This window comes from Belonocnema kinseyi, chromosome 6 (genome assembly GCF_010883055.1).
Source record: "Belonocnema kinseyi isolate 2016_QV_RU_SX_M_011 chromosome 6, B_treatae_v1, whole genome shotgun sequence".
NCBI lineage: Eukaryota > Metazoa > Arthropoda > Insecta > Hymenoptera > Cynipidae > Belonocnema > Belonocnema kinseyi.
The window spans coordinates 49,365,621-49,389,870 of NC_046662.1; the positions used below are offsets into that span (position 1 = coordinate 49,365,621).

The 24,250-nt window shown below is 24.0% G+C and overlaps 1 protein-coding gene across 1 annotated transcript in view; it reads right to left on the minus strand.

Moving 5' to 3' along the window:
- Nucleotides 1-943: 943 nt before the first annotated feature.
- LOC117175374 (GTP-binding protein RAD-like) overlaps nt 944-24,250 on the minus strand; it is a 256,115-nt gene continuing 232,808 nt past the window's right edge. The window contains exons 6-8 of the mRNA XM_033365083.1: nt 15,412-15,503; nt 6,181-6,373; nt 944-1,179 (exon numbers count right to left, since the gene is read on the minus strand). Of these exons, the coding sequence (XP_033220974.1) occupies nt 944-1,179; nt 6,181-6,373; nt 15,412-15,503 (521 nt within the window). The remainder of the gene's footprint in view (nt 1,180-6,180; nt 6,374-15,411; nt 15,504-24,250) is intronic.

Below are 24,250 nucleotides of genomic sequence, written 5' to 3' on the forward strand. Positions count from 1 at the left end.
AGAATTAATTTTTTGTTTGAAAACTCATTTATTTGTTGGCAAATCTAACTATTTTGTTGAAAATTGGTTTTTGGGTTTAAACGAACTTTTCGTTTGCAGATTAATTATTTGGTTTGTAAATTCAATTACTTGGTTGAAAATCCATTTTTCGTGGAAAGTTAATTTTTTTTAACTCAAAATTGAAAATTCATTGTTATGCTTAAAAATTTAATCACACAGTTAAGCTAGGTTTTTTGTGGAAATCAAATTTTTTAAACTGAAAATTGAACTAATTCATTTTTGTTTAAAAATTCATCTTTTTGGCCAAATAAAATAATTTTGGTTGAAAATATCTTTGTTTGTTCGTTAATTTAACTATTTTGATAAAAATTCATTTTTCATTTCTTGAAAGATAATTTTTTTACTGAAAATTTAAACATTTCATTGTGTTTGAAAATTCATCTTTTTGTTTGAAAATTAAACTATTTGGTACAAGATTAATTTTGTAGGATGAATATTCATGATTTTAGTAAAAAATTCCCTTGCATATTGCAAATTTAACTATATTATTGAAAATTTGTTTATTGAGTTAAAATTAATTTTTTAAACTGAAAATTTAACAATTCCATTTTTGATTGAAAATTGATCTTCTGTATTTGAAAATGTATTCATTTCGTGGATAACTAAACTCTTTTTTTTTTAATTAATCGTTTTGGTCGAAAATGATTTATTTTTCTAATTTAACTATTACGTTGAAAACATTTTTTTGCATGGAAACTTAATTTTTTTGAACTGCAAATTGAACCATTCAATTTTTTTTAATTTACCTTTTTGATGGAGCAATCATCTATTTCTCTAGAAATAGTGATTTTTCTCTATGAGGGGGGGGGGGGGGGGGGTCGACAAGAAAAAATAAAATGTTGACATTTATAAATTTGGACCACCCTAATTTTTATGTAAGTCGTTACAATATAAATAAGTTTTCGCAACTTTTAGTTTTCCTCTTAAATCCTAATAGTTGTTTGAGGATTTTTTTTCTGTTTTTGCTCCTTCGTCTCCTCGTGGCTTGATCTCGATCTCGCTGTGGGTTTAATTTAATTTGAGCCAATATTCCCACAAGGAGCTCATCAACATGATGAGCCAAGCCAGATGAAGTCTCGATGAATTTACAGCCACAGCTGTTTGCCAATCTTCGACCCACTATCGATTTTAACAGAAATATGATAATTTATTGAAAACTGTGAACAAACTTTTAATCACATATTTATGTATAATATTTAAACCCATTTTTTTTGAGTTTATGGAAATATACATTTTTGTTATAGAACTTAGTTTTGGGGACTGGTACATACTGGATAATGTGAATCAGTTGCTGAATAAGTATAATCAATACTAGTTGTAAAAAAGTATTAATTAATTAATTGTTAATCATAAAAAGTTAACTTTACTTTCAAGTCTACATTTCTAGTTTTTATTGGAATAGTTGTAAATTATTAAAAATATAATACAACGTTTAATTAGGCTCTTATTCTTTTGAATGTAAATTATCAAAATTTCAATTTTTTATCTTAGGATTTACAGAAATAACGTTGGATCAGCACGAATTTGGTGTCCATGGTGTTCTCTAGAGCCATTATCTTTTTCATTGTTTCTAAAATTCCTTTTGGTTAAAAAGTCTGTGGGAAGAAAATTATTCTTTCGGTAGAAAATTATTCTTTTTAGTTCTAGGTCATTATTTTAGTTGAAAACTCATGTCTTTGGTTCAGAGTTGAACTATTTTGATTTAAATTAGTCTTTTTCGCAGAAAACTAATCTTTTTTGGTTAATTTTTTTGTTTGTTAAAAATGTCAATATTGTAAAATAATTATTCTCTTAACATTTTGCTACAATATTATAATTTAGGGAAAAATTTCAAACAATTTTTTACTAATAAATCAAAAGTTTGCCATAATATATAATTAGAGAATAATTTCCAAACATTTCCTCAAATTTCGAAAAAGAGTAGAAGATATCAAAGCAAAATCTTTTAATTTGATAACATTAACAAATTTAAAACAAATTAAATCATCAAATTCCATAAACATAGCTAAGACTGAAGGAGAACAAAGAAGGCTTTGAAACTGTAGAATATTGAAAAAATGCAGATTTATGTTAAAGTTTCTAAACAAAAAGAAACGCAGACGTAAAACATTCGAACGTCTGGACATTAATATGTTTGTGTAAAATTAAAAATTGTGGATAAAAAGTGTAGAAAACTGAATACTTTTATAGTAAAGTAGCACATGCCCTTAAATTTAAAAAACTTTGAAAGGATTCAAGTGAATAAATACATTTTATTCAAGTCTCTAGGAAAATTTGGAATATTTAGACGCAATTTTGTAAATTTTCAATAATTTTTGAAATTTAAAAAAAAAATTGCAGTCAGCTAAAAATATTGTCAAAAATTTAAGAGGTAATGTATATAATATATTTTAAAAGGGTTAGAGTTTTTTCTAATATTTTGTAAAGTCCTGTAAAATACATATTTCTTAAATCTAGATTTCTTGTTTGTACATCCGAAATATTCAAAAATCTTTACTAATTTTATTCAAATTCCTAGGAACTTTTGAAGGATTTTGAGGTTTTTAGTTGAGAAGTCAACTATTATATTATTAATTGATAATAATTAATCTTTTTTGGTTCTTAGTATTATCATTTGATTAACAATTGAAGAATTTTCTTGAGGATTATACAATTTTATTAGAAAAATTAATCTTCTCGGTCAAAAATTTAACTGTACTTAGTTGCAAATAAGTTTTTTTTTCAAGAAAAGTTTTTTGAAATGAATCTTTATATATTCCAACATTTTTTTTTGAAATTTATGTTTTTAAATTGAAAATATGTTATTTAAAACTACCCTCTATTGGTAAAAAGTTATGCTTCTTGTTTTCGAATCCATTTTCTTAGTTGAAAATTCATCATTTTATTTAAATATTCATTTCTTTTGTTCGAAGTTGTACTGTTTTGTTTAAAATTAGTCTTTTTTTTTTGGTAGAAAATTAATCTTTCCGGTTAAAAATGTATTTTGTGGTTAATAATTTTTGTTGGAAAAATTTCTCTTGTTGGCTAAAAAAATTTAACTACTCGGTTGAAAATTATCACTTTTTTCAAAACAAGTTATTGAACTGAGAGATTAAATATTCCGTCTTTGTTTGGCATTTTATCTTTTTGACATTGAAGATTAACTTTTTTGATAAAAAATTCCCTCTTTTGGCAGAAAATGAAACATCTTGGTTTGCAAATTCATTCTTTCTTTTAAAAGTTTATGATTTTATTTAAAACTTCATTTCTTAAGTTCATAATTAAAATTTTTATTTAAACTCGTCTTTTTTATTTAAAAAATTAAACTTTTCAGTTAAAAGTTTATATTTTCGGTTAAAAATTCACTTTTTTGGTTAAAAATTTTTGTTTATGAATAGAAAATTGTTCTTTTTGGTTCATAAATAATGTTTTTATTGTTAAGAATATAACTGTTTTCTTGAAAATTGATTTTTTCATTTGTAGATTCAACTATTTTGTTAAAAATGTCTGTTTTGTGTGGAAAACTAATTTTTACCTGAAAATTTAAACCTTCCATTATTTTAAAAGAAAATTCATTTCTTCGGTTGAAAGTTCCTATTTTTTTGAAAATATGTAATTTTTGCTAGAAAATTAATCCTTTCGATTAAAAATTCATCTTTTTGGTTGAAAATTGAACTATTTGATTGAAAATTAGATCTTCTTAGTTAAAAATTCATTATTTTATTTAAAAATTCTTCTACTTAGTTGGAAAATTAATGCTTTTAGTCGCAAATTTTTCTGTTTGGATAAGCCTTCTTGGATTGAAATTCACCTTTTTGGTTAAAAATTCATCACCTTATTGTTTTTTTAGCGTCAAGGTAATTTTTAAAATTTTTGGTTTATAATTTTCGTTTTTGCCTATGAAAATGTATTCTTAGTTAAAAATTAATTTCTCCTTTGGTTGAAAATATAATTATATTGTTGAAAATTTAGGTTTTGTTTGTAGATAATAAATTTTATTCGTTATAAAATTATGCTTTCTGTTTGAAAATTATTTGATTTTGTTTGTTTGTTAGAAGATCAAATATCTGATAAAAATTCCTTTCTTTGGTTAAATTTCTTCATTTTAGTTAACAATTTATTTTTTGGTTTATAGTTTTCGTTTTTCGTTACAAAATTTTCTTTTTAGTCAAAAATTAATTTTTATTTGGTTTAAAATATAACTATTTTGTTGAAAAATTATCTTTTGTTGTAGATAAATAATTTTATTTGTTATAAAATTATGCTTTTTGGTTGAAAATTGATTTTTTTGTAGATTTATCTATTGTGATAAACATTTTTTTTCGTAGAAAGGTAATTGTTTAAGTAAAAATTAAACAATTTTATTATTGCCTGCAAATGCATTAATTTAGAAGAAAATTAATTTCTTTGGTTAACATTTTAATTTTTTATAGAAAATCCGTTTTTTTAAACAAAATTTATCTTTTTGGTAGAAAGTTCAACAATTTGATTGAAAATTCTTTTCTTTTCTGTTTCAAAATTAGTTTTTTTTAAATAAATATGTAATCATTCTATTTTTAATCAAAAATTAACTTTTCTACTTGCGAATTCCTTTATTTAAAAAAATTTCACTGTTTTAGTAGAAAATTATTCGTATTTGTTGCAAATAAATTTTTTAGTTTATGATTAATTATTTTAGTCCAAAATTAGTTTTTTTGTTGTTAAAAGTTGAAATTTTTCGTCTAAAATTCGTCTGTTTGGTAGAAAATTAACCTTTGTAGTCACAAATTTATATTTTTGTTTAAAAATCCATTTTTTGGTTTCGAATGTAACTATTTTGTTGAAAGTTCGTTTTTCCACTGGTTAAAAATTTACGAAGTTTCTCTTCATTCCAAAATTGAGGATGATAAGTCAAATTTAAATATATTTTTTAAACTCGTTTTTTCTTCTCAAATTAATTTTTTAATTGAACATTCAACTATTACATTTTTGAGTACAAATATATTTTTTCAGTTAAAAATTCAACTATTTGCTTGAAAACTCGTTTTTAAAAAAATATAATATTCTTGGTATGAAATTCCTCTTTTTGGTTCAAAATTCATTAAATTATTTGAAAAATTCAACTATTTTGTTAAAAATTCATTTTTAGGGTAAAGTTAATTTTTTGTGGGAAATTTGACCATACTATAATTGCTTGAAAGTTTATTTTGTTGTTCTTAGAAAATCGACTATTTAATAAAAAATTCCTTCTTCCTTCGGTTGAATTTTCCTCATTTTAGTTGAAAATTCATTTCAAAGGTTGTAATATCAAATATTTTTTTGAAAATGTATCGTTTTTGGTAGAAAATTAATCTTCTGCTTTAAAACTTAATATTTTTTCACTATTCTATTTTCGGTTGATTCTTTTGTTTGAAAAATCAACTATTTGTTTAAAAAATTCATTTTTCAAAGTTGGATTATTAGAGTACAAAGTTTGTTTTGTTTTTGGTCAAAAATTAATTTTTTAAATTTAAATGTGACTTCGATTTTTGCTTGAAAATAGATCTATTGTAGTTGCAAATAAAAAAATTTTGTTAAAAATTAATTTATTTTTAACTATGTATTTTTAAAATGTATTTTGTCTTTTTGTGAAAAAAATAATCTTCTCAATTGAAAGTTCATCTTTTTGGTTAAAAATTCAACTATTTTGGGGAAAATTCGTTATTTATTATTTTTAAATGATTTTTTTCACTGAAAATGTAACTGTTCCTTTTTTAGTGGAAAACTTAACCTTTTTAGTTTAGTATTTAACTATTTTGTTTAAAACGTATATTTTGTTAGGAATGGATCCTTTTTGCTAGAAAATTAATATTTTTGGTTTAAAATTAATCTTTTTGGTTGGAAAATGATCTACCTTGTTAAGAATTCATCAATTCTTTTGGATCTGCAATTGTGTTTACTTTGAAATACTGAATCCTACTATGAAAAAATTCACATGATCCATTGTGTACCACCCTCCCCTAGTTTCGAAATAAATTTAATTTTCGCTCGCCAATTTTTTAAATGAAAAATGTACACAGGGAGGAAAAAGTTAATTGCTTTCTCTATAAATTTTGTTTCTAGCATTATTTATTATTAGATGGACATAATTATAATTATAAATGACCGTCATTGATGACTCACCCATAGCTGGAACTTCCCGTTTCCTCTCGAGATCCACTTTATTCCCTGCGAGTATCACACCATGACAAGCCATGTAGTCACTTTTCCACAAATGGAGAAGAGTTTCCTCAGCAAACTTTAAACTTTTTCTGTCAACTACGGAATATACAACAACGTATACGTCTGGGTTGTAGGTGGAGCAGAAGGACTCAACCTTAAAGTGGAAAAAAGAAAAAAAAATTAAGATGACTTGTTACGCAAAAGTTAATTGTTTGTGAAAACTCCAGAGAATTCCGTTATTGCTCTTCTTCCTTTCTGACTACACTAATTGAAGATTAATACAAAGGTGTTACATTTAATCGAAATAGATGTCAGTTTCAACCTCAGTTTTACACTTACGTAATAAATTGCGTTCCTCCCCAAATACTAAAAGCATACAGTAGATTGCTCCCTACGAAGGATAATAAAAGAAATAGGACAGCAGAACATTTAATCAGAATTAGGCTTCCAAGACACTTCGTATACAATTTAAACTTATCAAATTGGTTTATGTTTTCAAAATACATCATTATTTTAATCCAATATTTATATCTTCTATTTTTTTAAAGGACGCTAGTAGAACCCCAATAAGGAAAATAGGACAGTATAACATTTAATCATAATCAGATTTCTTCACCCTTTATAAAAAATTAAAATTTATAAAACTAATTTATGGTTTCAAAATGAAACTTTATTTTCACCGAATATTGATTTTTTATAGAGTTATGACTTGTAGAACCCTAATTAAAGAATAAAACAGTAGGACATTAAATCAGAATTATGCTTCCAAGACCCTTTGTAAATAATTAAAACTTATCAAATTGGTTTATGTTTTCAAAATAAATCTTTCTTTTAATCCAATATTGATATATTCTATTTTTTTAAAGGATGCTAGTAGTATCCCAATAAAAAAATAGGACAGTAGAATATTTAATAATAATAAGGCTTCTTTACCCTTTATCAAAAATTAACGTTTATCAAACTAATTTATGTTTTCAAAATTAAACTTTATTTTCATCGAATATTGATTTTTTTTAGAGTTATGACTTGTAGAACCCTAATTAAAGAATAAAACAGTAGGACATTAAATCAGAATTATGCTTCCAAGACCCTTTGTAAATAATTAAAACTTATCAAATTGGTTTATGTTTTCAAAATAAATCTTTCTTTTAATCCAATATTGATATATTCCATTTTTTTAAAGGATGCTAGTTGTATCCCAATAAAAAAATAGGACAGTAGAATGTTTAATAATAATAAGGCTTCTTTACCCTTTATCAAAAATTAAAGTTTACTAAACTAATTTATGTTTTCTAAATAAAACTTTTCTTTTACGGATTATAGACTTTTTCTTTTTTTTAGAGTTATGACTTTTAGAACTCTAATAAAAGAATAGGATAGTAGGACATTTAATCAGAATTAGGCTTCCAAAACCCTTTTTATACAATTAAAACTTATAAAATTGGTTTACGTTTTCCAATTTTTAAAGGATGTTAATAGGGTCCCAATAAGTAAAATAGGACAGTAGAACATTTCATAATAATAAGGCTTCTTTACCCTGTATCAACAATTTAAGTTTATCAAACTAATTTCTGGTTTAAAATAAGACTGTCTTCTTACCGAAAATTGATATTTTCTTTATTTTTTTAAAAGTAATGACCAGGAGAACTCTGATTAGAGAATAGGACATTAGAAAATTTGGACAGAACAAGGTTCTAGTAACCTTTCCAAACAATTCCAACTGATCAAATTGGTTTATGTTTCCAAAATAAAACTTTCTGTTGATACAATAATAATATCTGATGTTTTTTTAAATAATTGCTTTTAAAAGGCCAATAAAAAAAGAGCTGAACATGTAATCAGAATTATGCTTTTTATAAAAAGTAAATACTTATCAGACTAATTTGTTAAAAAAAAAACATAAAAAGTTCTTTTTACCCAATATTAATATTTGCTGCTTTTTAAATTATGTTTTCGTAGAACCCTAATAAATGAATAGGACGGTAGAACCTTTAATCAAAATTAGATTTTAGCTCCCTTAATAAACAATTGAAATTGATAAAAATGATTTATATTTACAAAACAAAACTTTCTCTTAATACAATATTAATATCTTCTTGTTTTATTATATTTTTTATTTTTGAACAGGGACTAGTAGAACTCTAATAATTAAAGTAGAAAATTAGAACATAAAATCAAAATTAGGTTGCCAGAACCCTTCATAAAAAATTTAAACTAATTCAAATTTTTCCATAGAAAATCTTCCTTTTATTTTAATGTTGATATATTTCTTTAAACGGGTGCTAGTAAAAGCCTAATGAAGGAAATAGGACAGTAGAAAATTAAATAAGAATTAGGATTCTACACCCTTTCTCAAAAATTAAAACTTATCAAACTAATTTATGTTTTGAAAATTGATCTTTCTTTTTATTAAATATAGATATATTGTCTTTTTCTTTTTTTTTTTAATAGTTTCTATTTGAATCCTAATTAAAGAACAGGACAGTAGAGCATTCAATAAGAACTAGTTTTTAGCATCTTTTATAAACAATTAAAACTGATAAAATTGCTATATATTTTTAAAAGAACTTTCTTTTAATACAATATTGATATATTCTGTTTTTTAAAAATATTTTTTATTTTATTAAAATTTTTCTTTTAATATGCGCTAGTAGATCTCTGATAAAGAAAGTAGGAAAGTAAAACATCAAATCATAATGAGGTTACTAGCACACTTCATAAATAATTAAAACTTATCAAAGTTTATGTTTTCGAAATAAATCCTCTTTTCAGTCCAATATTGAATATCTTGTCTTTTTTTAAATGGGAGCTAGTAAAAGCCTAATAAAGAAAATACGACAGTAGAACATCTAATCAGAATTCGGCATCTAGCATCTTTCATAAAATGTTTAAAAATAAGAAACTGGTTTACGCCTTCAAAATAAAACATTTTTTACTTCAAAATTAATGACTTCTGTTTTTTAAGTGAGCTCTAGTAAAACACTAAGAAATAAAACAAGACAGAAAAACATGTAATCAGAATAAGCCTGCTTTACCCGCTATTAATAATTAAAACTTATCAAACTGGTTTATGTTTTCAAAATAAAAAGGTCTATTTATCCAATATTAATATTTTCTGTGTTGTTTTTAATAGTCGCTAATAGAAACCTAATAAATAAAATAGAATAGTAGAACATAAATAATAAAACTTTCTTTTGATCCAATATTGATATTATGTTTTTGTTTTTAATTCGAAAGTGGAACTCTAATAAATCAAATAGAACAATAGCATATTTATTGAGATATAGGTTTTAGCACCATTAATAAACATTAAAAATTAATTTCATCGGCTTATGTTTTCAAAAACAAACTTTCTTGTGATACAATATTAATATCTTTTGTTTTTTAAAATGGGTGCCAGCAAAAGCTTAATAAAGAAAATAGGACAGTAGAAAATGTAATCAGTAGTAGGCTTCTACACCTTTTATAAAAAATTAATAATTATCAAACTGATTTAGATTTTAAAAATTAAACCTTCTTTTTACTTAATGTTTATATTTTTTATATAATTTAAATAGCTGCCAGTATAACCCTAATAAAAGGAAAATATAGTAAAAAATTTTCACAGAATTGGGTTTTAGCAGTCTTTTTAAATAATTAACTTTAATAAAATTAGTTAATGTTTTCAAAACAAAATTTTATTCTGATCCAATATTAATATCTCCTGTTTTTTAATGGGCGTTAGCAGAATTCTGATACAGAAAGTCGAAAAGTGAAACATGAAATAAGAATCTGGCTACGAGGAAACTTCATAAACAATTACAACTTTTCAAAGTAAATGTTTTAAAAATAAATATTCCATTTTCTTTAATATTGACATCTTTTTTCATTTAAAATAGACGCTAGTAAAATACTGATAAAGAAAATAGGACAGTAGGACATGCAATTAGAATTAGGCATCTAGTACTCTTTATAAAAAACTAAAACATTAAATTAGTTTTTTTTTTAAATAACTCATTGTTTTATTCAACATTGATATCTTCACAAATCCGTTTATGTTATCAAAACAAAAAAATTTTGAAACTAATATTGATTCAATCCGCTTTCCTCATCGGCGATAGTGAAACCCTCATAAAGAAAATAGGACAGTAGAATACGTGATCAGAATTAGGTTCCAGCCCCCTTCATACAAAATTAAAATTGATCAAATTCGCTTAAGTTTTCAAACAAAAGTTTCTTTCGATCCAATATTGATATCTTTTTTTTAAATAAGTGCTAGAAAAAGCCTCATAAAGCAAACAGGTCATTAAAACATTCAGTCAGAATTAGGCTCCTAATGAAAAAATAGAACAGCAGAATATTAATTCCGAACTAAGTTTTAGCACCCCTTATAAACAATTAAAACTGATTAAATTGGTTTAAGTTTTCAAATAAAACTTTCTTTTGGTTCAATATTGATATGTTTAATTTTTTGTATTGTTTATAATAAAAGCTCAAAAAAGGAAGTAGGACAGTAAAAAATGTAATTAGAATTAGGCTCCTACGCCCTTTATAAAAATTTAAAACTTCTCAAACTAATGTATGTCTTAAAAATAAATTTTTCTCTTTATCCAATATTACTATTTTCTTTCTTTCTTCTTAATAGTCGCTAGTAGAAACTTAATAGAAGAATTGGACAGTAGAAGATTAATTCTGAAATACGTTTCAGCACCCTTAATAAACAACTAAAACTGATCAAATTGGTTTATGTTTTATAAAAACTTTCTTTTGATATAATATTAATACCTTGTTTTTTAATTGATGCTAGTAAAATCCCAATAAATAAAATAGGACAGTAGAACATGCAATCAGAAATAGGCTCCTATGCCATTTAACCAAATTTGAAACTTATCAAACTAATTTATGTTTTGAACATAAAACTTTCTTTTTATTCAATATTGACATTTTCTGTTTTTTGTTATGTTTTTTTTTGAAAGAATAGGACAGTATGACATTAAATTATAATTAGTTTCAGCATCCTTCATAAACAAATAAAACTGCTAAAATTCATTTATGTTTTTCAAAACAAAACTTTCTTTTCATACAATATTAATTTCTTATGTTTTTTAAATGAGTGCTAGTAAAAGACTAATTAACAAAATAGGACGGTAGAATATGTAATCAGGATGAGGCTTCTAAAAAAAATCATAAAAAATTAAAACTTATTAAATTAGTTTATTTAGAAAAATATTTTAAAAAACATTTTTCTCAAATATTGACATTTTCTGTTTCTTTAAATAGTCACTAGTAGAACCTGAATAAATATGATATGACAGTATAACATGGAATCAGAATAAATTAAAAAAATAAAAATATCTTTAGGTCCAAAATTGATTTCCTTTTTTTTAATGTGCTTTTTATAATGGTGTGGTTCATAATGCAGTGGCAACATTTTTCGGTTATTTTTATGCTTTTATCCCACAAATTTGTCCGAATCCAAAAAAAAAACGCATTATTTTAAATACTATTTAGGGGACCTGTGCCCCATGGAATTTAATGCGTATTTTCATAAAAAAAAAGATGTTTTTGTAGATTTTGGACAGAATAATTAATATTAGACATATCGAGTTTTTCTCTATCTTTTCGCTAAAAAATTAGCCATTAAATAAAAATGAACAATAACTTTTCGAATTTCATCCCCATGTGCCTGTTTTATAGGGTCCTAAAAAGTACTGAAACCGAAAAATTTTATTTTGCGAGTTTTTCGTGCTAATTCCTATTTTTTCAGTTTGTTTATTATTAATATTATTTTTACGTTTTTTATCAATTTTCTCTAAGAGATAAAAATTAATTTAAAATCATTTTTCAAACATTCTTTTATTATTTAGACAAATATTCTCTTGAAATAGTTGCAAATTAGTTTGAAAAAAGATGATTATAAACAGTAATATATTGTTTAACCAATAATGGTTCTTTTTATGATTTATTCTTTTTCAATTATTTTCACAAAGACCAATTATTTTCCAAACTTTACAAAAACGTTTTTTTTCTTATGGGAAATACATGTTACATGGGGTTCGTGAAATCTATACAATCAAATAAAAAAATTCTATTTATATATTTTTTTGCATTTGAATAAATTTGACAGGTGAGAACATGAAATTTGAAAAAAATTGACTACACTATGTACTACTCAATGCAAAAATTAAAAAAAATTTCTTCCATAAGCTTTCTGTTAATGTGGAAAAAATTAATTTATAAGAAATATTAAGAATACTGACAATTTTCGATTTTTTAATAAACAAAAATATATCTTATAACTTACAGGTATCTATAATTCATATTGAAAAAGACTTTCGAGTTCATTTTTCATTTATTTGATGCTTTGAATTTTCCAAAAAAAAACCTTAGCGAAAAATACTATAATTTTAAAATTCACATATTATAAAACCGGTGAAAAAATATTTATATTTTGGTCTCTCGCACTGAGAAAATGAAAAGAATAATAAATAATATTACATTATTAGCATTTTCTTTATCAATAGAGAATTTAAAAAATTTTTGACAATTTAAATATTTTTTTCGAAAAAAGTAATTTTCTGAAATTTAGTTTTTGATCTTCAAGGAATAATACAACAAAAATTTTACTTAATAAGGTTTTAGGGGCCGTATATAATTTTTATTATCCAGAAATGTTCCAAACACTATTTGAGATACGAATTTAAAGTTTTCTAGATTTATTAATTACTTTTAAACAAAAAATTCATTTTCTACAATAAGAGATGGACTTTCAACAAAATACTTGAATTTTGAACGCAAAAAGATTAAATTTATACAAAAAAAATAAAGCTATAACATTTTCAACCAAAGACATAAGCCTTCAATAAAAAAAAAATATTTTAACCATTTAGTTTAACTTTTACCCAAGTGGTTGAATCTTCAATAAAATAAAACATTCATTTGTAACAAAATAGTTAAACTTTCAACCAACAAGATTTAAAGAAAGTTATAGAATAATAATTTTTAAACAAAAAGTTGCATTTTCATAAAGTAAATTAAAGTCCTACTAAAACAGACGAATTTTTAAATTGAAAAGATAAATTAAAAATATCGAATTTTGTGTTCAAAAAGATTTCAGTTAGCTTTTCACAATAAAAATATAAAGCAAGAAAAAGGTTTTCACAAAAAAAATTGAATTTTAAATCCAAAAAGACGAATTTTTAGCCAAAAAGACGATTTTCTAAGAAAACTGTTGAATTCTTAGCTAAATGATTGAATTCTTATTCAGAAAAGATCAAATTTCTCTTAAAATAAATGAATTTTAATTAAACAAAAAATAGTTGAATTTTCCGCCAAAAAGTATTCCAGTTAACTTCTCAAGGTCAAAATATGAATTTTTTGACCAAAAAATAAGTTTCGACTAAAAGAAGTTTTAATTCTCCACCAAATAGTGTCATTTTAATTCAAGAAAGGTGAAATTTGTACTAAAACAAGAAGAATTTTTGATTAAAAAACGACCATTTTTTTTGAAAACGAACTTTCATCCAGAAAAGATTTCAGGTAATTTTCAGAACCAAAATAGAAAATTTTGAACGAAAAGTAAATTTTCCACGAAGTAGTTAAAGTTCTAACAAAAGAGTAGAATTTTAAATGAAAAAGTATGACTTTTTAACAAAGTAGTTTAATTTTCAACCAAACAGTTGCATTTTTATTCGAAAACATGAAAGTTCTCTTAAAAAAGATAATTTTTTATGAAAAATAAATATTTGAATTTTTATGAAGAAAAGATTTCAGTTCTTTCTTCAAAAGCAAAATATTAAATTTTAAGCAAAAAGTAAATTTCCTAAGAAATAAATAAATTTTTAACAAACCAGTAAGTAGAATTTTCAACGAAGAAGTATTAATTTATAACCAAATGGTTTAATTTCCAAACAAACAGTTGCATTTTTATACAAGAAAGATGAAATTTTTTTTAAAAACAAGTAAATTTTAATTGAATTTTTTTTCTAACTAGTTGAATTTTCATTCTACAACAAATAGTTGATTTGTCATACAAAGAAGATCCTTGTTCACAATCCAACGCCAAAATGAGAATTGTTAATAATAAGTTAATTTCCTGCTAAATAGTCGAATTTTTGACAAAAAATTATGAATTTTTAACAGGATTGCTAAATCTGCAAAGAAAGAGTTACATTTTTGTTTAAGAAAAATGAAAATTTTGCTAAAACAAGTGAACTTTTAAATCAAAAAGACAAGTCTTAAACAAAAAAGTTGAGTTTTTATCCAAAAAGATTTCAATTGACTTTTCAACACAAAAATACGATTTTTAAACAAAAAGTAAATTTTCTAGAAAATAGTTGAGTTTTCAAGAAAACAATTGCATTCTTATCCTAGAAAAATGAAATATTTCTAGTAAACAAAGAAAACTTTTAAACCAAAAAGACGAATTTTTATCAAAACAGTTGAATATGTAGCCAAAAAGGATGTCTTTTTAATAAAATAATAAATAGTCAAATAAGTAATAAAATTTATAACTAAAACGATAATCTTAAAGAGAATTTTTTTGCGATTTTTCAAAAATTACGTATTACCGTAAAAAATCTTAAAACAATATCTCGACCCCCTCCCTCCCTCACCTGCTCAGCTATTACGTAATCACAGTACGGCCCCTCAACCAGTTTATAAATATAATTTAATAATACAGTTTTCGTTAATTAAAAGACAGAAAATTAATAGCTTTCTATAAAATACATCTGCTAATTTTATCGTCAGAAGTAGTTTATCTGCTAAGCAATTTTTCACACTTTGGTCTTATCAAATGCTATAGAACATGTGTTCCTGATTAATCCAATGGCGACAAAATCAATAGCCAATAATTATTAGTACTGTTCACACGTGGATTTTAATTCAACACGATAAAGCACTCAGAGTTAGAATTGATCTATTATCTTCAATTCAGAGTTTATTTTTTATCACTGATCTTTCAGTAACTTGTTAAGGTTAATTATAGAAAATTAAAAGTAATGGAAATCGCCTTAGACTTTCTCTAAGTAATTGCTAATCTCGTTGTTAGTTTCTGATCATTGGAAAATTTTCATCGTCCACTCTTTCTGGGATAACAGAAAATAAAAAAACTTCCAGTGGTTTTAGAATTTTTTGTTATTTAATTAAGACTAAATAATGAATTTGAGTTTGATGAAAATTTATAATTATTTAAATTATCCACGTGCTTACCGACATTTCTGAAGCTGGATGATCAATTATTTCAAGTTCTGTCTCCTGACCATCGATCATCACAGATACACTTTTTTGGCCGTATTCATCATCTGAAACAAGATAAAAAATTTTCTTCATTTTATATTTTAATTTAAATATTACACAATATCGTTTCTCTGATTAACTTTTTTTTTAAATAACGCTCAATCTTTTAAAATAAAGTTTTAGAAATAATTCTAAAATTACCACTTTTAATTATAAATGTTTCAGACGACCCTGATTACTTAAGTTTCGAGGGTACCGATTTAGTAAGGAACCCAGTGCGATGTAACCCCGGAAATTTGTTTTAAAAAAATTGATATCAATGACAATTGTTCTTGTTTACTTCTCTCTAATGACCAGTTATTATTTTTATGTAATTGGACGATGAATTCAGTTACAATGTAAATAACTAATAAATAATTAATGTGAAAATAAGTTATAAACAATAAATAATGATAATAAATTAATCATTCATTAGGATACCGAAGATAAAGCCAATGTATGAATTTAAACTATTTTGTTCACAATATTAAATTAAATAAAGATTAGAGTTAAATATTGTTTAACGAAGAAAATAAATTTATTAATTATTTTGAGGTTATGTTATTTAATATGGGATATGATTTGTAAAAAAAAAGTTTATCAATACTAAAAGTGTTCTTATTCCAATTTCAAAACTGAAAAAATGTTTTAGATGTTTTGAAATGAATATCTGAATTCCACCTTCAAAATTATATCTCAATATGTTTTAAGTTTTTATGGAATTATTTTAAAAGATTATTATTACTTCAAATTTTCAGCAACATATAGGTTAAACATTACTTTTTTGTTTGAATGAAAATAATTTATTACTGATTTTTATATTACGAACTCGTTAACTATTGAATGGTTGATTTTTTCAAAAAACTGAATATAAGTTGTTTTCAATTAAGTCACATAAATTGATTATGAATTTTCAAAATTACATGTAAATACATTTTAATGAAAATAATTATTAAATGATTTTTATGTTCTTTAAACATTAATTATTTATTAATATATTTGGCTAAAATTTATATTTTCCACAATTAGCTTAAAAGCTTGTAATTAATTAAAATGAAACAAAGACAAGTTCAAATATAAAAAAATATAAAAAGTGAAAATTATTGAAATATTTCAATGAAAATAATTTTTTAAAGCTTTAAATTATTTGAATTTTCAATCAAAATCAAGGTTTAATGATTCGTTTGTTTTTAAATGTTTAAATATTAATCAAATAATTCTGTTAAGACTTACATTTTCTGGAATTATTACAAAATTACTTTTAAATTACTTTTATTCTCTCTTTATAATAACCTCTATCACAATTATATAATTTTTCTGGTGCTTGTGAAGTGAAAACGTATCTAAATTCAAATTTCAAAATTATAAGTAAATAATTTCAATTTTTTCGAAATTAGTTTGAATGGTTATCAATAAATTAAATATATTGAGATTCTGTTTCAAATTTAAAGAAAATATAATTTCAAAATTATTAGAATGATTTAATGAAAATGATTGTTTAATGATTTTTTAGTTTTTAAGTGATTGACTCTTAATTGATTCTATTAAAACTTATGATTTATGGAATTATTGAGAAATTTTATTAATAAATTAAATTTTTCGAACCGAAAGCTCAAATTTGAAAAAAGATATAAAGTAAAAATTATTTGAATACTATAGTTAAGATTATAGTTAAATGCTTCTCATATTCTGAAATAATTAATTAATTATTAGCTGCATATTTTTTCAAAATATTAAATTAATCAAAGATTGAAATTTAGTTTCTTAAAATTAGGTCACAAAATTTGAGAATTTATTTGAAGGTTATATAATTGAATATTGGATATAATTTGCATAATAAAATATTATTTATATTAAAAAATCTCTATTTCAATTACATAATCATTCAAATGATTTTGATGCTGTGAAATAGGTATCTGCATTCAATTTTTAAATTTATATGGTAATGTGTTTTAATTTTTTCTGAAATTATTATAATAGGTTATTATTAAATCAAATTTTCAGAAATGAACGTGAAAATAGAAAAAAGTATAATAAAAATGATTTCAATGTCTAAATGAAAATAATAGTTTCCCAGTGGGCACAAAGATTAGCGACGTCTTTACGACATCGTTACGACATCTTTACGACAACTTTACGACACCCTATATACATGTCGTTTCGACGTCTTTACGATATCGTAAATAAGTCGTATGATCTGACGATGTCTTTACGATATCACGAAGACACTGAAACGACATGGACATAGGATGTCGTAAAGATGTCGTAAATATGTCGTAACGATGTCGTAAAGACGTCGCCAAATTTTGTGCCCACTGGTTTAATACTTTTTACGTAATGAATACATTAATTAATTATTACTTGATTTTTTCACAGTGTTAAATTACATAAAGATTGAGTTATAATTTCTTTTAATTAAGTAAGATAAATTTATTATTTACTTTAAGTTGATGTAATTTAATATGGGTCATAAATTGTATAATAAAAGTTTGTCAATGTTTAAAATACCTCCATTTCAGTTACATTATTCTTTAAAGTTTTGCAATGTTAAACGAGTATCTGAAGTCTGATTTCAAAATTATTTGCGAATATATTTGTATTTTTTCTGGAATAGTTTAATGTTATAAATAACTCAAATTTTCTGAAAAATTAAAAATAAAAATTATTTGAATGATTCACTGACAATAATTATTTAATACATTTTATGTTATAAACTGATTAATTACTTATTAGCTGATTGCTTTTTTCACAATATTAAATAAAATAAATATTGAATTTTAATTTTTTCTCGATTAAGTAACATGAATAGATTATTCACTTATAAGGTTATGTAGTTGAATATTACATATGATTTGTATAATAAAAGTTTATTCATATTAAACATCGTTTAAAATTCATTCCATTCATTGAAATATATTGCAAATTCCTAGGAATCTTTTAAATTATCCTAAAAATATTTTAAACCCTTTTAAATCTTTTGAAGTCCCTTGAAATTTCTTAAAGGTTTTCAAAATTCCATGATATCTTTAAAAGTATTTACAAATATTTTCAATTCTTTAAAATATTTTGGAGTCCTTTGATGTTTTTAAAGCTTTTAAAAATTCCTTAGAATCTTTAAAAATACCCTAAAATCCTTTGGAGTGTATGGAAAATTCCTGGGAATCTTTTGAAATTCAATTAGGTTTTGTTAAATTCTTTTCCTTTTTCATAGCTCTTAAAAATTCCATAGAATATTTAAACATTTTTAAAAATATTTTCATTCCTTTAAAATATTTTTAAGCCCTTGACATTTTTTAAAGCTCTTGAAAATTCCTTAGAATATTTAAATACACCCTTAAATCCTTTAAAGTTTATGGAAAATTCCCTAAGCAAAATTCCCAGGAGTCTTTTAAAATTCCATCAGGTTTTGTTAAATTCTTTGAATTTTTTAAAGCTTCTCAAAATTCCATGGAATCTTTTAAAATATTTTCAATCCTTTAAAATCTTCTTATGCCCCTGATATTCTTTTAAAGCTCTGGAAAATTCCTTATAATTTTTGAAAATCCTCTAAAATCCTTTGAAGTTTATGGAAAATTCCCTGAGAAAAATTCCCAGGAGTCTTTTAAAATTACATCAGGATTTGTTAAATTCTTTTAATTTTTTAAAGTTCTTCAAAATTCTATGGAATCTTTTAAAATATTTTAAAATACTATCAATCCTTTAAAATCTTTTTAAGCCCTTGATATTTTTTTAAGCTATGGAAAATTCCTTACAATTTTTGAAAATCCTCTAAAATCCTTTGAAGTCTATGGAAAATTCCTAGGAATCTTTTGGAATACGCTTAAATATTTCAAATGATATGAAATCTTTTAAAATTCCATTAAGTTTTGTTAAATCTTTTCCATTTTTTAAAGCTCTTTAAAATTCTTCAGAATATTAAAAAATATTCTAAAATCCTTTGAAGTATATGTAAAACTCTTAGGAATGTTTGAAAATACGCTAAAATATTTAAAATCCTGTTAACTTTTTCAAAATCCCTTGAATTCTTTTTAAATACTTTTAAATTTTTTACAGCTTATCACAATTCCATTGTATCTTTAAAAATCCTCTAAAATATTTGTAATCCTTTAAATTCTTTTTAAAACCATTAAATTTTTTTTAAGCTCTTGAAAATTTTTTTAAATCTCTCAAAATATTCTAAAATAATTTAAAGTCTATGGCAAATTCCTAGGAGTCTTTTGAAATACGCTTAAATATTTCAATTAATATGAAATATTTTAAAATACCATGACATTTGGTGGATCCTTTGCATTTTTTAAAGCTTTTCAAAATTCCATGGAATCTATTAAAATTTTTAAAAATATTTCCAATACTTTCAAATCTATTAAAATTTCTTGATATTTTTCAAAGTTCTTCAAAATTCCATGGCTTCTTTTCTAATATTTAAAAATAATTTCCAATCACCCAAAATCTTTTGAAAGCTCTTGCTATTTTTTTAAAGCTCTTCAAAATTCCATGGAATCTTTTAAAACATTCTAGACTATTTCTAAATCTTAAAAACCTATTCGAATCTTTGGACATTTTTTAAGGCTCTACAAAATTCCACGGAATCTTTTAAAATATTTTAAATCACTTAACATCTTTTGAAATCCCTTCCTACTTCTTAAAGCTCCTGAAAAGTGCTTTAAAACTTTTAAAATATAACAAGAATCTTTGAAATCCCTTCAATTTATTGAAAACTATTGAAAAATTTTTCGAATCTGTTAGAAGACGCTAAAATATTTCAAATCCTCTTAAATTCCTTTAATTGATTAAAATCAGAGACAAATTCCTTAGAATCTTTTGAAATACACTTATATATTATCTATGAGAAATTTCCTGGAATGGTATTAAATATCCTATAATCTCTCCGAAAAATTAAAAATATTTTGATATCGTTGGAAATCTTTTAAAATTTTTTAAAATTTTACAAAATTCCTTAATTTTTGCTAATAGATTATTTTAAAACAATTGAAATATTATAATATTCCTCGCAATCTTTTAAAATAATTATAAACAATATAGGCCGATAAGATATTTCAAAATATTACGAAATAAAATGGACCATTTTCAAACTAAGAATATTTTTAATTGACATTTTTTAATTTCAATAAATAATTTTTTTAATATACAAAGTAATGCCTTTGAAATTAATAATAGACAGCTTTCAAAACCTTGAATAAAAAAATTTTATTTCTATTTTTAAATTAAGATTTTTATGTTGAGATCAATCAAAACTTAGCAAATTCCTTGATTTCGTTAAAGTCTCTAGATTCCTTGAATTTTCTAAAATTCTTGGTTTCTCTCAATTCTTGGAAATCCTCAAATATTTTGAATTTTCTGAATTCCTGGAATGTCCTGACTTACGTAACTTCCTTGAATTCTTTAAACGTCTTAAAATACGGGACATTTTTTAATTCAATGAAATCCTTGAATTTTCTGAATTACAGAAAGTCTCTGAATTACTTCAATTGGGAATTTTTAGAAATCATGATATAGTTTTAATTAGTTGCGTTCTCTGAATGCGTAAAAATCTCAAAATTTCTTAAATTTTCTGAATTCTCTAAATTCGTGAATCGCTTCAATTCTCAGAAACCCTTTTATTCTTAGAATTTTTTTAATTCATTAAATTCCCTACATTTTTTGAAATGTATGAATTCTCTACATTCCCTAAAATCCTTGAATATTCGGAATTACTTTAATCCTCGGAATTCCCTGAATTCTTTAAATATTCTGAAATTTTCGAATATTCTAATTTTGTTTTGTTCTCTGAATTCGTGAAAATTTCTAAATCTTCTGAGATATTTGATTTCTATAAATTTGCTAAAATCATGAAATATTCTGAATTTCCTGAATTCTCTGAATTCCCGGAATTCCTCAAATATTCTGATTTTTTGAAATTCTTAGAATTTTCTGATTCCTCTGAATTCCTTGAATATTTGCAATCCTCTAAATTCTTCGAATTTCCTGAATGCTCGCAAATTATCTGAATTCCCTGTAATCCTTAAATATCCTGAACTCCTCAAATATTGAGAATTCTCTCGATTCTCTGAAATCCGTTTGATATTGTGAATTCCCTGAATGCCTTAAATATTCTAAATGCCTGATATTCTTTGTATTCTCAAAATCCCCTGAATTCCTTACATTTTTCTGAATTCTCTGAATTCATAACATTTTAAAAATTCCTTCAATTCCTCTTAATTCCTCGCAATTTTTTTATTATTCTTAAGTCCTTGAAATTCACGGAGTTCTAAGAATTTAGGAAAATTCTACGAATTCAAGGAATTTAGATCATTCAAATCATTTAAATGAATTGAGATATATCTAGGAATTCGAAGGATTGGAGTTTCTTTCAAGGAAGTTAAAATAATTTAAAACGATTTGAATGAATTACCAGAATTGCTGATATATTCTGAATTCCTAAAATACCTAAAATTCCCCAAATTCCCCAAATTCTCTAAATTGCTTGAATACACGGAATCCTCTAAATTCCTCGAATTTTCTGAATACTCGCAAATTATCTAAATTCCCTGTAATCCTTAAATATCCTGAATTTCTCAAATGTTGAGAATTCTCTCCATTCTCTGAAATCATTTTGATATTTTGAATTCCCTGAATGCCTTAAATATTCCAAATTCCTGATATTCTTTTAATTCTCCAAATTCTCTAAATTCCTTAAAATCATCTGAATTATCTGAATTCATACCATTTTTAAAATTCCTTCAATCCTTCAAAATTCCTCTCAATTTTTTTATTATTTTCAAGTCCTTGCAGTTCAGGGAGTTCTAAAAATTTAGAAAAATTCCACAAATTCAGGGAATTCAGATAGTTCAGATGATTTAAATGAATTCGGATATATTTAAAAGAATGACAAATTATTCAAAACTGAATAATCTTGACGTAGGTTTTTTATTTTTCTCAGACCCTTTCCACATTAATCTATCAAAAAATAAAAACATTTTGCTTCGAAAATAAAACTATTTTTCTCAAATTATTGTTTTTCCTGAAATGATTAAACTCTAAACTCAGAAAATTTGAAACATAGTAACGTTTTTTATGTTTCTACATTATTATATACATATTATTATTAGTTATAAAATAAAAGCCTTCTTCTTAATCTTATTGCAATTAGTATGAATATAAAAAAAATAGTTTAAGTTCATCCGAATTTACTTTTTTCCACTAAGTTTCAATTCGAATAATTCACCTTTTTGATTTCCAACCATATAAAAAAAAAACATTATAATATCTTGAAATTGTCATTTGTATGTGAATTTATAATATTTCAATCTTTAGACGTCTTCCTTGTAGAGACAAACTTAACAACTGTTTAGAACTTGAAAACTTTGTTCACACTTTGACGTTAATTGAAATTCCACTTGAACCATTTGGTAGTTAAGGGAGTAAAATAATTTAATTCTCAAACGCACTACATGAAAATTATTTTACTCTAAAACAAGAAAAGTTTTTGCAAACGTTAATATACTACTCAATTCTCAACGGAAATTAGATGCATTTATGTAAATTTGAAATTTGCATCTGAAGTTCTCCGGGAATTGGGTTAACTAAGGAAAATACACAACAAAATATATTAATCAAATATTTATATAATTCATTTCAATAAATGAGCTCATGCAGAGAATGATTTTTGAAAATTACAATAGCAAGAATTGAGGGGTAAGCAAACAAAACATGATAAAGCCATTCGAGATGATTCAGCAATAATTAGACTAATGCATCTCAAACAGACCAAAGATCGAGGGAAAAACAACTGTTAAAATTAAGGTCAAGCGAGGGTATATTTTTTTCTAAAAATAATTAAATTAAAAAAAAAACAGTGTGCGGCAGCGGGTCACAAGTTAGAAATAAAACTCTAATGGATTAACTTTGAAATTTTTCGTAAGAAATCATTATGAGTTTTGAAGAGATCGCATCATAAGAGGGAGAGAGGGGGGGATCATATATACAGGCTTTGCTTAAAGCGGCAGTAGTGGGGATATCGAAGAGGAGTTCTTAGAGATCTTTTTTTTAAATTCACTTCGGTCCCAAAATAAGTTTGACTTAAAAAAATCAACAAAAATAGAATATTTGAATCTTTATTTGGAAATTTAATTTAAAAAAGAAGAATTTTCAACGAAATAGTTGAACTTTATACCTTGGAGAAGAAATTTCATCTATAACGATGAATTCTTTAACTGGAACAGTTAAATTTTTACTTGAAAAATTAATTTTCAACGTAAAACGTTGATCTTTCAACAAAATAATTAAATTTTAATCAAGGAGATAACTTTTCAGTTAAAATGAAGAATTTTCTAACAAAACAAAGATTTTTTAACAAATTAGATTAATTTTTCAACTACATAGTTGAATGTTTAACCAAGAGGATTAATTTTCTTCTAAAAAGACTAATATTCAACATGATACATTAATTTTGAACCATGTAATTAAATATTCAATTAAAAGAAAAGAAAATTCAGTCAGAAAGAAAGTCATTAACCAGAATACAACGATTTATTAACAAAATAATTCAATTTTCAACAAAAATTATCAGTTTTCCAGCATAAATTATAAAAAAAATTTTAACCAAGAAAAATTGATTTCTACCAAAGAAAATGAACTTCCAATAAATAAGATGCATTTTTAACTAAGAAAGATAAAGGGGGAGGGTCGGTAAGGCCGGTATTTGGCCTAATTTATTTTTGGACCAAAAAATCTGAAAAAATCATGGTAGTATCTTATAAGTATCCCGAGTCGA